The sequence below is a fragment of the Argiope bruennichi genome, chromosome 7 (genome assembly GCF_947563725.1).
Source record: "Argiope bruennichi chromosome 7, qqArgBrue1.1, whole genome shotgun sequence".
Taxonomy (NCBI): Eukaryota; Metazoa; Arthropoda; class Arachnida; order Araneae; family Araneidae; genus Argiope; species Argiope bruennichi.
This window is the reverse complement of record NC_079157.1, coordinates 101,196,365-101,210,557: the sequence shown is the minus strand read 5'-3', so window position 1 is coordinate 101,210,557 and position 14,193 is coordinate 101,196,365. Positions and strand designations below refer to the sequence as shown.

General features: G+C 31.4%; 1 protein-coding gene across 2 annotated transcripts in view; it reads right to left on the bottom strand.

Moving 5' to 3' along the window:
- Positions 1-14,193, bottom strand: part of LOC129975715 (unconventional myosin-XV-like) — a 351,522-nt gene that overhangs the window by 55,311 nt on the left and 282,018 nt on the right. For both annotated transcript variants that reach the window (XM_056088888.1, XM_056088889.1), the window contains exon 46: positions 1,536-1,639. In XM_056088888.1, the coding sequence (XP_055944863.1) occupies positions 1,536-1,639 (104 nt within the window). The remainder of the gene's footprint in view (positions 1-1,535; positions 1,640-14,193) is intronic.

The window sequence follows — 14,193 nt, the reverse complement described above, 5'->3', positions numbered from 1 at the left end:
TGTTCATAAAGTAGGATTTCGAACTAATTGGGATAATTTTTCATCCGTGCGAAGCAAAATGAGGAAAAAGATCCATTCGCTGAATTCGTAGATTTATGAAAGTGAAATTCTGTTGAATTTTTTAAAGCTAATCCTTTTATGGTGGATTCTGATAGTTCACATTAAAGATAATGACATTTTAAAAAGCGATTCTGATAAAATTATGAATTTCATTTCCTTCAAATTGACATCAAGAACTATTTCCGCTACATTAAAAACAGCGAAATAAAGGGAAAATGCGTTACTTTTTAGAAGATTACAACGGGTTTAATGCGAACTAAACATAAATGTCCCGACAAAATGTACAATGTATTGTCAATATGCAATTGTATGAGCACATAAAAGTAAGCACATTTCCAAGGAAATTTACAGGAAAAATAGAATTTAGAAAATAAAAAGTGTTTTCAAAAATCGTTATTTTAAAAAAGAATGCTCCGGTTTTAGAGAAATTTACTAGAAATGGTGAAAAATCAAAATGGTTGCCATAAATTTTTTGAGCCAAATAACTGATAATTACATTCTGATTCTGCTAAAATTATGACTAACACCATCGTAATCATAACAGAATAATATAAAAAAATCAATAACTAATGCAAACACAAATAATTAAAACTATTAATTGAAATGATTAGGAGTAAAACTTTCATGATTTTTACAATTGAAAAACTTATGGTTTAATTAATTGTCACTAAAATTTTATTAAAATTCAGTATTTTTGAGCAAGATTTTAGTTACGGGTTGTAGATGAAAAAGCAAGTATCCATTTAATATTACCAATCAACCCAAGTCCAATGCTTCCAAAGGAAACGCTATTAAAATAATTTATTTTTATGCAAAAGCTTATCTTATATAAAATATTAAAAATGAAAATTATTTTTATCATTTCCTCATTTTAGACTTCATAAATAAACTTCAAAATTTTTTTAAAACTAATAAATATTTTTAAAAATTTATGAAAAGTAAAACTAAATGTTTTTTTAACAAAAAATTAATGAAATGAAAAAAATAAACTAAAAATTTTTATAAAAAATAAAACAAATATAAAAAAGTAGTTTAAAGACATACTTTTGCCTAAAGATAAAATATTTATAAACAATTATAAAATACATTCCTAATAAAATTATTACTATTTTTTAAATTCTGAAACCCCCAAATTTTTTAAATTTATGCTATAATTAAAAAGATAAAATTTTGAATTTTAAGTAAATATAAAAAATTTCTTTTATAATATTCTATTATAATAATATATAATTTCCATTATTAGCATTATTTATTAAAGTATTTCTATTATAAAATATTATAAAAAGAACAAAGTTTAGGTTAATTTCAAATTAAATAAACATTTAATAAACTTTTGGATACTCAAAAATTGACTTCTTTATTTTTCTTCTAAAATAACAAATTGAATTCTGCTCAGTTTTTAAAAAAGAGATCGAAATATTCACACATAGCTATAATGATTTTTATTTGTATTGGAGCTTGCAATAATTAATTACCTCTCGTCTTTGTCCTCGCTTAGCCTCCTGCTTGCCAAGTGGAGCAACATATTCGCAGGGAAAAATGCCAGATTCTCCATTATCTAATACTCCGTACAGCCAACCTATATAATAGAAAGATAAAAAGTTAAAATCTCCAGTTTCTACTAACATGCCAGACAGTTCTATCTATACCTACGGAATTTGGCACTTATATATTTTGGAGAGTGGAAATATGCATCTCGGAATAACTTTTGTTTGAAATGTTAATTAAAATTCAAGCTAAATTTTATACCGTTTCAGAATTTAAAATTTGTCTTTTTTTATGACACTGATTTAAAAATGAGGCAAATTCTTTAAGAATTTCGGCAATTTTTTAAATTTTTTTTAATTACCAATTTTATACTTGAACTTAATTATTTTCGTTATTCCTCCAATACTTAATTTTCAATAATGAAAGAAAATCACACGATTAAAGAAGGATTCTGTTTAATTTCTGTGTAGTGTTCAAAATAAATAAGAAAGTGAAATTGCAGTGACGTGTAAGCTAGAATATAAATGAACCAGGGAGCATTTATGTTTTTAATACCACTATGTCGTCATGGAACTGATCACCGTTAGAAAGGTTCGTGCACACAATGAACGGAACAAATGTAAGACAAGTAAAATAACACAATTTTAATGTCTAGCAATCTGATGGAATCAGGACATGAAGTTATATTTAAAAACTTTCACTTAAAGGCAAAGTAATCAATATCTCTGGTGAATCAGCTGGTTTAATTATATTAACGTTCGGTTTTAAAGTAATTATAGGGCTATTTTAGGACGGAACTCATTATTTTGAGTTGAGGTCAGATGACGAGGATTACATCTGTGTCCCACCTCTCCAAACTTCCGTACTACACTATTGGGAAGTTATCTGACCCCGCATACACGTCGATTCTTAGATGAAATCTGGAATCCTTCAATTCCAAAATTCAAACTTTACTACTAGGATACAGTGGACAAGGCACCCACCTGGTCGCTAAAGGCGACTAGTTGGAAATACAAGAAACTTTCTAATGAACTATTAATAAATATGGAAAAGATAAAATCTTAAATTTTATTCTTCTACTAGTTAGAAAAAAAATCAAAGCCAGTTCGATATCTTGCAGCGTAATACTGTATTCGTCTTGATTTGTCTATCTTTATATTTTTTAAAAAACTTACTCCTCATAATAATGATTAGAGACAACATGATAATAACTTTATTTTTCAAGAATAATGATTGTCTCTTAAAAACAACATTTACTATCTAACATCATGCATGAGCATAAAACAAGCAACCAATGGAATTATAGGCAAGTATATGAAATTTAAAGATAGTATTAAATCTTTAAATATTATTTTGTTTCTAAAACAGAAATGGGAATAACAGGAAGCACATAATAAATTTAAATAAATTCATTTTTTTTAAAAGTATCTAACATATTTGAAAGAATAAATAATTTTCACCATTTCAAGAATCTTGTGTTTCTAGGCATTTCAAAATCCAGAATTGTACACACTTCGATAAGTTCACGTAGAAAATGCGTTTTCATGTTATATATATATATATATATAACGTTAGGTGCTGCAGAGTCTAAACATAATTTAAAAATTGCCGTAACTCCATTTATTAATGACTTGATTGATTAATTGAAAATATGAGTGCGGTTTTCATAATTATTTCAGCAAATTCGAGCCATGACCACTGGATAGAAATGTGGACATTCATTGTGAAGAATATAAAACGAAAATAAAAAAAAAAGAGAGAGAAAGAATAACGGGAAAGGAAGGTCGCTGATTTTATCAATTCAGAAAAGAGATTTCCCGCATTCGAGAATGACGTTGGAATCGAAACTAAAGAATTGCTAGGACAGTTTTATATATCATTTTATATATCATTTATTTATATATCATCATATAAATCAAAAATATGAATGAAAAAAATTAGGAATATTTACTTTCAATTTTTGCATACAATCAAAGAAAAGTAGCTCTATACAGATTATAAAATAAGAATTCCTTTTTCTTTTTACAGTGTCCTCAGTTACATAAAATTGTCGAAAAACCAAAAATATTTACAATTCTAGATTTACAGCTTTTAATTCATCGACCTACGAATTTACTTAATTTCTTAATTAGATGACATCCTATTTGGGACATTTATTGCTGTTTTGATTCTTATAATAAGGGACATTTAAGATAATGAAATGTTTCCAAGAGATTTTTGCAATTTAATACTTTGACCTAATTGCAGATTTAAAATAAGTAAATAAATAATAAAAAAAAACAATAAATCGATGCGTCTCAGAGGCGTCTGTGTATATGAAGGGGTTAATGAAAAATTAGTCTGCAAACGACGAATTTTTCCAGTAACAACGCTTTACTAAAATAAATCTGAAATGATTTTTGTAAATAATATTTGAAAATTAAACAAAAATCCAAATTTAGCAAAAACTTCTGGGAATAAAACAAAAATCCATGGAAAAATCGTGAGATGAAATAACTAGTTCTAGAAATCGATCCAAAATAATTACTGTAACATATCATCTGATTTTTGTTATCGTCACGGAGCAAACTGTAGAAGATAAAACTTAAAAATTGGATGCATTAAAACTTTTTCAATGGTTAAAAATATCAAGTGTTTTTTTGTTTTGTTTTGTTTTTATCTTTTGTTAGCTGATCGAAATAATCTATTAAAAATTCAGAAAAAAATTCAATTGGAAAGTTTTGAAAAGAAAATATAGCAATTGTTTAAAACAGTTCTTACCCTTCAGGTTTTAAGAAGAATGAGCGAATGTCACATTACCACCGCAGTACTAGTTTCCTTTTTGCTTCTCACATTAATATGCATAAATAGAACCAAATCTTCCACAAAAAAGGATAAATAAACACAAATACCCAAACAAATTTTTACCTTGAATATATTCCTTCACACACGATACTCTGTTGGCAACACAACTCGCTGGCCGTTTACGGTTACGATTACGATTAAAGGGCAACAATAAATCATCGAAAGACGCGTACTTGACCCTTGAATATTCCATGATACGCAGCAATTAGTTCAAGGCGAGTCCGAACGCCATCGCAGCACGTCTGCAACCTTCATTTTCGAGCGCGGACTGTGCAAGTGACAACAACTCCGTTTCAGTCGGGCAGTCGGGTTGTGACGAACACACACACACCTGCTTGTTTTTTGTGTTATTGCGCATAGAGGGGGAACACGCACAAATAAAAGCCACCTATAAATAAAGAATGTTGAGGACTTTATACGACTTTTCTAGAGGCCGCTTTGGTGCACTGGTGGCTTGGGTTTGTTTGAGCAGTAAGCGGCTGGATTGGAGAGTGCGATTTGTTTTATCCTTGTGTAATTGTAAAGCAAAATCGCACATACAGGTTAAGACAGATACGATCACCTCTCTGTTATATATGATGACAAAAAAATTCACCAAAATTATTTTGTATTGTTCAGAGCAGTTTTAAGTAATGACTTAATGATTTCTTTCAAATAAGGCAAATACATATAGCCTATATCGATGATATAAAAATTCTTACATTAATAAAAGCAATCTGCATTGAATAAACTAACAAAATCGATTTTTAATAATGCAGAATAAATATCAAATTCGGAACGTTTGAATTCAACAGAATGCATATAGTATTTATTTTTCTCAATAACAGATGGAAGCATAATTAAAATATTTTATTTAAAATAGGCTGTAAATTTTTAGATAAACTCTCTTAAAATGTGGTACATGTACCCTCTACCCAAGAATAGGTGAAATGGTCTCAGGGGACACATGGGAAAAATAATAATGGGCACTGATAAATATATTCAAAGTAAGAACAAAGATTAAGGTTTGCCTAAAATTTTCTTTATAACTCTCTAATAAAAGTGCTACTCCCCTCCCTTTTCCTGCAAGAATTGTGGATTTTGTTGGATAAAGCCGTGAATACCTTGAAAGGAACTGACGGACAGTCACGGAATATTACCACTTCGGCGCAAATTTAGCATTTTTATTGAATGCTAATCATGAATGAATCATTGAATGATAATCATGCGATCTTAGGCGATTAATCCCTGGCATGAGGTTAATATACAAGTATCTGAAAACTGAATATGTATCTTTTTCCCGATGTATTGAAATTAAAATTAGACATAGAAAAGTAGCGACCGACAGACGATCAAAGCCTTGACAGAGTTGGTATAAAATTCGATACGAATCTACATTGTAGATACTAAACCTGAGTGCCTAATTCTATCTACCTAACTCTTTACGGTTTGAAGTAATTATATTAATTTATACTCGGGCAGCAGGACAGCCAGGTTTCTTCGGAATGGATCTCGTTCAAAATTTGACAAAAAATTTACACATTTTGTGTAAAGTCCGCCGCATAATTCCATTTATTTTTTAGCTATCGTACTCACAGACAGATAGACAGAATTTCTAAAATGTGTTTTTCTGATTAACGGGGTTTTGAAATGAGGAGATTCATTAAAGTCTAGTGTTCTTTATATATTTCGTATATTCGTTTTTTATATACTATCTCTTTATATATTTCGTATATTCGTTTTTTAAATGCTATCTCTTTATATATTTCGTATATTCGTTTTTTATATACTATCTCTTTATATATTTCGTATATTCGTTTTTTATATACTATCTCTTTATATATTTCGTATATTCGTTTTTTAAATGCTATCTCTTTATATATTTCGTATATTCGTTTTTTATATACTATCTCTTTATATATTTCGTATATTCGTTTTTTATATACTATCTCTTTATATATTTCGTATATTCGTTTTTTATATACTATCTCTTTATATATTTCGTATATTCGTTTTTTATATACTATCTCTTTATATATTTCGTATATTCGTTTTTTAAATGCTATCTCTTTATATATTTCGTATATTCGTTTTTTATATACTATCTCTTTATATATTTCGTATATTCGTTTTTTATATACTATCTCTTTATATATTTCGTATATTCGTTTTTTATATACTATCTCTTTATATATTTCGTATATTCGTTTTTTATAAACTATCTCTTTATATATTTCGTATATTCGTTTTTTATAAACTATCTCTTTATATATTTCGTATATTCGTTTTTTATAAACTATCTCTTTATATATTTCGTATATTCGTTTTTTATAAACTATCTCTTTATATATTTCGTATATTCGTTTTTTATAAACTATCTCTTTATATATTTCGTATATTAGTATGTAAAAAATGTGTAGACAAATGGGATCTTTCTACATACATTTAAAGAACCAGTGATAGTATTCTTCTCTCAATTTTTTTTTTTTTTTTTGCTCACATATCCAATATGACATGTTCTGTGTTAAGCTTCGCATTACAGTAGAAATAATCAGCTATACATTTTGCGCCTTTTCCAATTCAACAACTGTTCTCAAAATACACATGTTTATACTTTTCGAATAAAAATCGCATATAAAACAAGACGAGAACAAGAGACGTGGGATCCCGGTGCAACAGATGATATCCCCTCCCTCCCTCCCTGTTTATTACATTTCCCAGTTTTGGTTTGGTTTGGTTATATTATCGTCCTGTTTGAAGCAACACTAGGGCTATTTTGGGACGGACCTCGTCATTTTGAACCGCGGTCAGATGACGAGGACGACACCTGAGCTGGCACCTCCCTCTCCACACCACACCAGCGGGAGGACGTTTGGTCATGACGGATTTAACGAGCAACAGGCCCCCTTACACGACGGTTCTTCGGTGGAATCGGGTCACGAACCTGAAACCCTCCGGTTCCGAAGCCGAGACCTTACCACCAGGCCACCGCGGCCCTCATTACATTTCCCAGCTTTAGCCGCTTCTTTTTCTACTTATTGTTGATCACTTTCTAGAATAATTAAAATATTTTACACATTTTAATTGAATAAAACATTTTTCGTTAATTTCATCTTATTTTGCGTTGTTATATGTTATTTTCCGATTCCCGTTTAATCCTGTTAAGTCAAAAATAATACGGTATCCGAAACTACTGACCTTATAGAGAGGGTAAGATGAAACGTATTCAGTATAAGGTAAAATGTTTATTAGTAAATTATTCAGTAGACAGTATTTTTACATTAAGATTAGAAAAATCTGTTTTCAATTGTTCAGGAAGTATTCATTATTTTATAAAATATCATCATTTTTTTAGATTTGGTTTTATATATATATATTTTTACTTAATTAGTTATAAACTTTATTTCTAATTGAATAAGGGACGCGGTGGCAAGGTCTCGGCTTTGGAACCGGAGGGTTTCAGGTTCGTGATCCGATTCCACCGAATAACCGTCGTGTAAGGGGGTCTGTTGCACGTTAAATCCGTCATGACCAAACGTCCTCTCGCTGGTGTGGAGAGGGAGGTGCCAGCTCAGGTGTCGTCCTCGTCATCTGACCAAGGTTCAAAATTACGAGTTCCGTCCCAAAATAGCCCTAGTGTTGCTTTAAACGGGACGTTAATATAACTATACCTAAACCTTCTAAGCCAATAATTAATTTATAAGTTCAAATTTGGAAATATAATTATCTTCCGCAAAGTTTAATTTTTCAATTTTTAAAAAATAACATCTCCAATATAAAAAAAATATTGATATGATTTCTTTTACTCACTCGGTACCCCCTTCATCCCCCCCTCCAAGTTCGAGCGCGGCATAGATCTGGATGCAGAGGCGGTAGGGAGAATTGCGACGATATCAGAATTCATGCGTTTAGATAAGAACATTTTAGACTTATCTTGTTCAAGTACATATGGTCAAACAGATAAATAATACAAAACTGAAATTTATTAGAGTTTCTATGCCTACACATCCATGACTTTTGTTTTTGAGTTTCTTATAAAAGTAACATCTGCCAGTATTATTAATTATGTTAGTTTATTTTGTAAAGCCGTTCAAAACCAATATTTTTTGAACTTGCGAAGGCCATGGGGGAAGGGTAATGATCTAAGCGAATCCTATTAATTTTTAAACCATCAAGACTGATAAAATGTGGGGGGAAAATTCATGGCCGACAGCGGTTATTCCATTACTACGATGACCCTGCCTCTATGAAAAGTCGAATTTCCATGATCTGGATGTTTTTTCAATCCTTTTTTTATTTTTCTTTCGATAATTTTTCAAATGTGTTTAGGTTCCTAAAAGTTTGTCCAGAGAAATACATCGACATTTTCATAATTCAACAGTGCTTCATATTTAAAAGTATTTTCTTCCCATGAAATTTAAGCTTAAACCATATCAATTCATTTAACCCTTTCTAGGGCCGTGGGAAGTATGCTTCCCACCAAATTTATCAATCTTTGTATGAAATTATGTAGGTTGGCATCAGTTCTGACAAATTTTTTTTAGAAAGACAGAAACTTAGATGCTTCAGTTCTTTATCTCACACAAAGTGATGTATTTGGATTTGTAACTTAATTATTAATTAACCAAATTAATTAATTAATCAAATTAAATTTATCTAATCAGCTAAATGAAGCCCTTTTCTTATTCTAATTTCAAGCCTAAAAATATTTTAACATAATATGACTAGAAAAAAATGGCCCTTTAAAGGGTTAAAAAATAAAAATCACCTAACTACGCTTAAGTATATCGTGTCTTTCACGATCTTATATATGGAAGCGAAAATAAATATTCCAAACAAGTACCATTTAATTCGAGGCTTCAACAAATTCGTAGATTGAAGCGCTACATCCTCCCCCCTCCCCCCGTCGACATCTTGCTTCGATAACAAAAGCATGATGAAATCTCCATTTGTAAAAAAAAAAAAAAAAAAAAAAAAAAAAATATTGAACCAATTGCACATTTAAATAAATTCAAAGGGGAAAAAAAAAACAGAATAAGAAAATGAAGTATTTACTAAACTATTGTAGAAAAAAGTTAATTTACAGTGTCTATTTAAACACTGAAATCGTAATTAAACAGGAGGTGTTTAGATCTTTCCGCTGAATAAATTAACAAATGAATAGCAATTGAATTTCCCGAATATGCGAAGTTAGGTTTTGAAGCAATAATAATAAAACAGTCCATATCGCAGCCACTGGAGCAACTGGGTTGCATTAACTACACAATACCGTATTTAGTACATAAATTGAGTTTGTACTAAGAATCGTAAAGCAATTAAACAGCAAATGCCGATTCCAGTTTTAAGGAGAATCAGTTTAATAGAACGCTTATTTTTACTTGCGAAACTCGGTTATTTACGAAAGAGCAATGTGCCTGCCACACTTATTTCGCACTTTACTTCTGAAAACTACTTGTAAGGTGAAATGTACTGCACTTGCGAAACTTTCTCTCTGACTAAGCAGACATGCGTTTGTCACACAAAATACTTCGACAGATCAAAGATTTGCACAGAGATCATTTGACGATCTTCGACAAATGATTTTGCATTTCATTTTGATTTTGTTCATTAGTCAGGATATGCCAGGAACAAAAAAAGGATGTAAAAAAGACAGAGAATAACCACCGCATTCACGAAGAGCATTGTTAGCTCTATTTGTAATGATAAGATTTCAAAAATTATTCCAATAAAATTGTAGATTCGTTTCCTTTTGTTTCGTTTCCTGTAATTTCAATAAAATTGTTGATCAACTCCTACGATATGGCTATTTTTAAATCACTCTACTTTCCATATGAAAATTCACGTTTCATTAATTATGACGCATTAACTCTTATCTTGGCAACGGTTGTTTATGTTCATTAGTATACAAATTACTTGCAGAACAATTCCATTTTATCATGCGACCTGGATGTGAACATTTTTTTTTTTTAATTTTAGAAATCGTAGCCGCATACTCAGGAAAGTAAGAGCATAAAGTTTGATTTTGGTTGTTTGAAAATTTTTTCCAGCAGAAGAGAGCTCAAATTGTTAAATTTAAATCATTTGAAATTTAATGATTTGCTTCAAATACATAGAGCTGAATAGTTTAAAGGACACTCGAGTAAAATTGCTGACCAGTTAACCAAACAGGTTACTCAAGATCCAGCTCTTTAAATTTTGCCTAAAAAAAAAGTACCCTCTTAAATTTTGGCTGGACAGATGGAATCTAGGAAACGGGATGTCGAATTTTCCTAGGCATATCCCAAGTTAATATTAAGCAAACTTCATTAAATTCAAAAATTCATCACCCAACATGGTGTTTCTCCATAGGTTTGGTAGTTTATGTTAATACTATAGTTGGAGAAAAGTGGTTTAGACTTATTAGTTAGACCAAATTTTAATTATTAAACAGATTATCCTAGGATAAAAACCTTTCATCTTACCAAACACTGGAAATCTATTGACAGGGCGGGAGGTTGTTGTTCAGAATACTCCTGGCACATATAATGAGCATTATGATGAAATAAGATATGATAATATCGTTGAATAGTTTAGTTTAGCTATATTTAAAGTTTCGTTTTAAAGCAATACTAGGGCTATTTTGCGACGGACATCATAATTTCGAACCAAGGTCAGATGAAAAGGACGACACCACAGCTGGCACCTCTTCCTCCAAGTTTCCACACCACACCACAGGGAGGATGTTTGGCCCCGACGGATTTAACATGCACCAGACTCGCGTAGACGACGATTCTTCGGTGTAATCGAGTCTCGAACCTGAAAACCTCTGGTTCCGAAGCCAAGACCTTACCACCAGGCCATAGCGACTCTTAATGTCCGTGAATAAGGAAACTTTTAATTGAGTCCATTAGCAATCAGAATATAACAAAAAAAAAAAAAAATCCAACAATTTTATTACGATATTTTCATGATATTATAAGGAATATAAAACATCAAGCAACATCCTGAAAGTATCGTATAATATCGCATAATACCCAACAATATAATAAAATCACCACGATATTGTAAGGCATGCAAAATATCGAACACAGTTCTGAAGATATCGAATAATACTCAACAAATATTATTACGATATTTTCATGATATTTTAAGGCATGGAAAACATTGAACGACATCCTGAAGGAATTGTACAATATCGTATAAAATACAGCAATATCTTTATGATACTATAATGCCTGCAGAATATCGAACAGAATCTTGAAGGTATCGCATAATCCAACAATATTATTACGGAATCCTCACAATATTATACGGCATCTAAATATCGAATGGCATCCTGCAGGAATAGTACACTATCGTACAATATCCAGCAATATCATTAGAAAATCTTCCCAATATTGTACGGCATCTAAATATCGAATGGCATCCTGCAGGAATAGTATACTATCGTACAATATCCAGCAATATCATTAGAAAATCTTCACAATATTGTGCGGCATCTAAATATAGAATGGCATCCTGAAGGAATAGTATACTATCGTACAATATCCAACAATATCATTAGAAAATCTTCCCAATATTGTGCGGCATCTAAATATCGAATGGCATCCTGCAGGAATAGTATACTATCGTACAATATCCAGCAATATCATTAGAAAATCTTTACAATATTGTAGGGTTTACAAAATATCGAATAATATCGTGGAGATATCGGGCAATATCTTGCGCTAATAGGGGATTATACTGAGAGGGTGCTGCTTAATCATAAAGTTTATGAAATCAGTTCTCTCCTCGGTTGAGAGCACAAATAACATTAGCTTATTCATTTCACACACTTATATCGTAGAATTTATAGCAAATAACAGAAAGTAAAATCAAGAAAAGTAAACATTAATAACAGTGATCTTTGAAACCTTTAATTCTGGCAATAATCTTTTTCAATTAAAACCACATGGAAGTTCGAAATCTCAATGAATGAATCAAAACACATTTTACACAAATTCAGAAGCAAACTAGACCACATTATTTTTTTAGTAAATAAATAACTATTTTTAAGCAGATGTTTTGATTCGATTTCATGGTCAACCGACCCGAGTCACGCTTTTATACTATTTATATATTTCCAGAACTGCGTTGTAAATCTTACACGTGTACCATAGCGTGATGACTTCCCTCATACAGATGGTAAGGACATCATTGAGTTGGAAAACAAAGTATTCCATCAGTTTTATGGACACACAATTAAAAAAAGCCTGCAAAACGAAAACTCGATCGCACGAATTACGTCAATGAATCAAAGTAAGCAAGATTACTTTTGTTGCATTTGATAAACGATTCGGTATCAAATAATACATATTTAAATAATACATCATTCGTATTAAATAATACATATCTTACGAGCATTCTCATATATTTATCACATAAAAATGTTCGTGAAAGTTCGTTGATTAACGTACTACAGGATTCAGAGCTGCATAATTTGGCACAAACAAACTTTATAGGGTAGGAATATGCACTTCAGATTCTCAGTTTTGTGTAGAATAGCTATAGCCAACTGTTGGTGGGTTAGGGAGAGATCGAAATATGAAAAACGTACAGATCTTGGGATGAGAAATATCGCAATATATGCAACTGTGAAAATTTTATTTTGCATTTATATGTGTATGTTTATGTAATAAAAATTCAATATATTTACAATTCAATGCCACAATATATTAGAATTTACCATATTTACAATTCAATGGAATATGTAAATATGATTACTCAAGAATAGGTATTGTAATAAAAGATCAGTAATAATTTTTATGTGTAGTCTTATAATTTAAAAATTGCAATTATTGAAATTTAAAACCATTTAAAAATTAATTTGTTTCTTAGAATAAGCATAATTATCTAACCATACAAGGTTACTCCACCCGTCTATTTATAAGGTACACAGAATAAATTTGAATGACCGGATCGCCGCGAAAGCATTGGAGGGAACTAAGGTCGAATCCTGAAGGCCATCACCGGTCACAGTACAACACATCCAGTGGGAAACACGTCCCGGCATCTGAAGGAGGTAGCCGATCCGCACCCTTTCTGTACCACTCGGATGGCGAGAATCAATCACCATGCCTGAAGTTTCTCATCCTCAAATCTGTAGTGAATAGCATATAAGCCAGTTAACAACTACGCTGTACGAGCAGTTGCTTTTGTATCATGGTCATGTTGCTGGAATGCGAACCACAAGGTCCCAGGTTCTATCCTCGCGCATCCTAATCCGCCACATTGGTGACCTCGGACAATGAACCTTCAACCTTCGTGCAGCTGTTTTGGCGCCATCTACCCACAGCAAACCAAAGTCGTCAGACTCGCTTGACGCAGCAACAGCAACCACTCACTCACTCACACATGCTCGCCATAATGCTTGACGCTACTCAAATGGATACAGGCGCATTAGAATCAACAGCTAATACATCAACAGTCATATCGTTCGACACACTGGAGGGAGAGTCTGCAGTGAATAGCATATAAGCCAGTTAACAACTACGCTGCACGAGCAATTCCTTTTGTATCATGGCCATGTTACTAGACTGCGAACCACAAGGTCCCAGGTTCTATCCTCGCTCATTCCAACTCGCCACAAATCTGAGGTACCACCAGATGAGAGGTATAATTATTTTAAAATCTAAAAAGTAGATATATTATCACACAGCATTACATTGCATGGGTAAGTAAATGATTAGACCAATTTAGAACCAAATTCGATAACAATGTTATCTTAGTGTACTATTTTTGTTTTAGTTATATTTAAAACTCGCTGCAAGGTAACACTAAAGCTATTTTGAAGCAAATACCTTA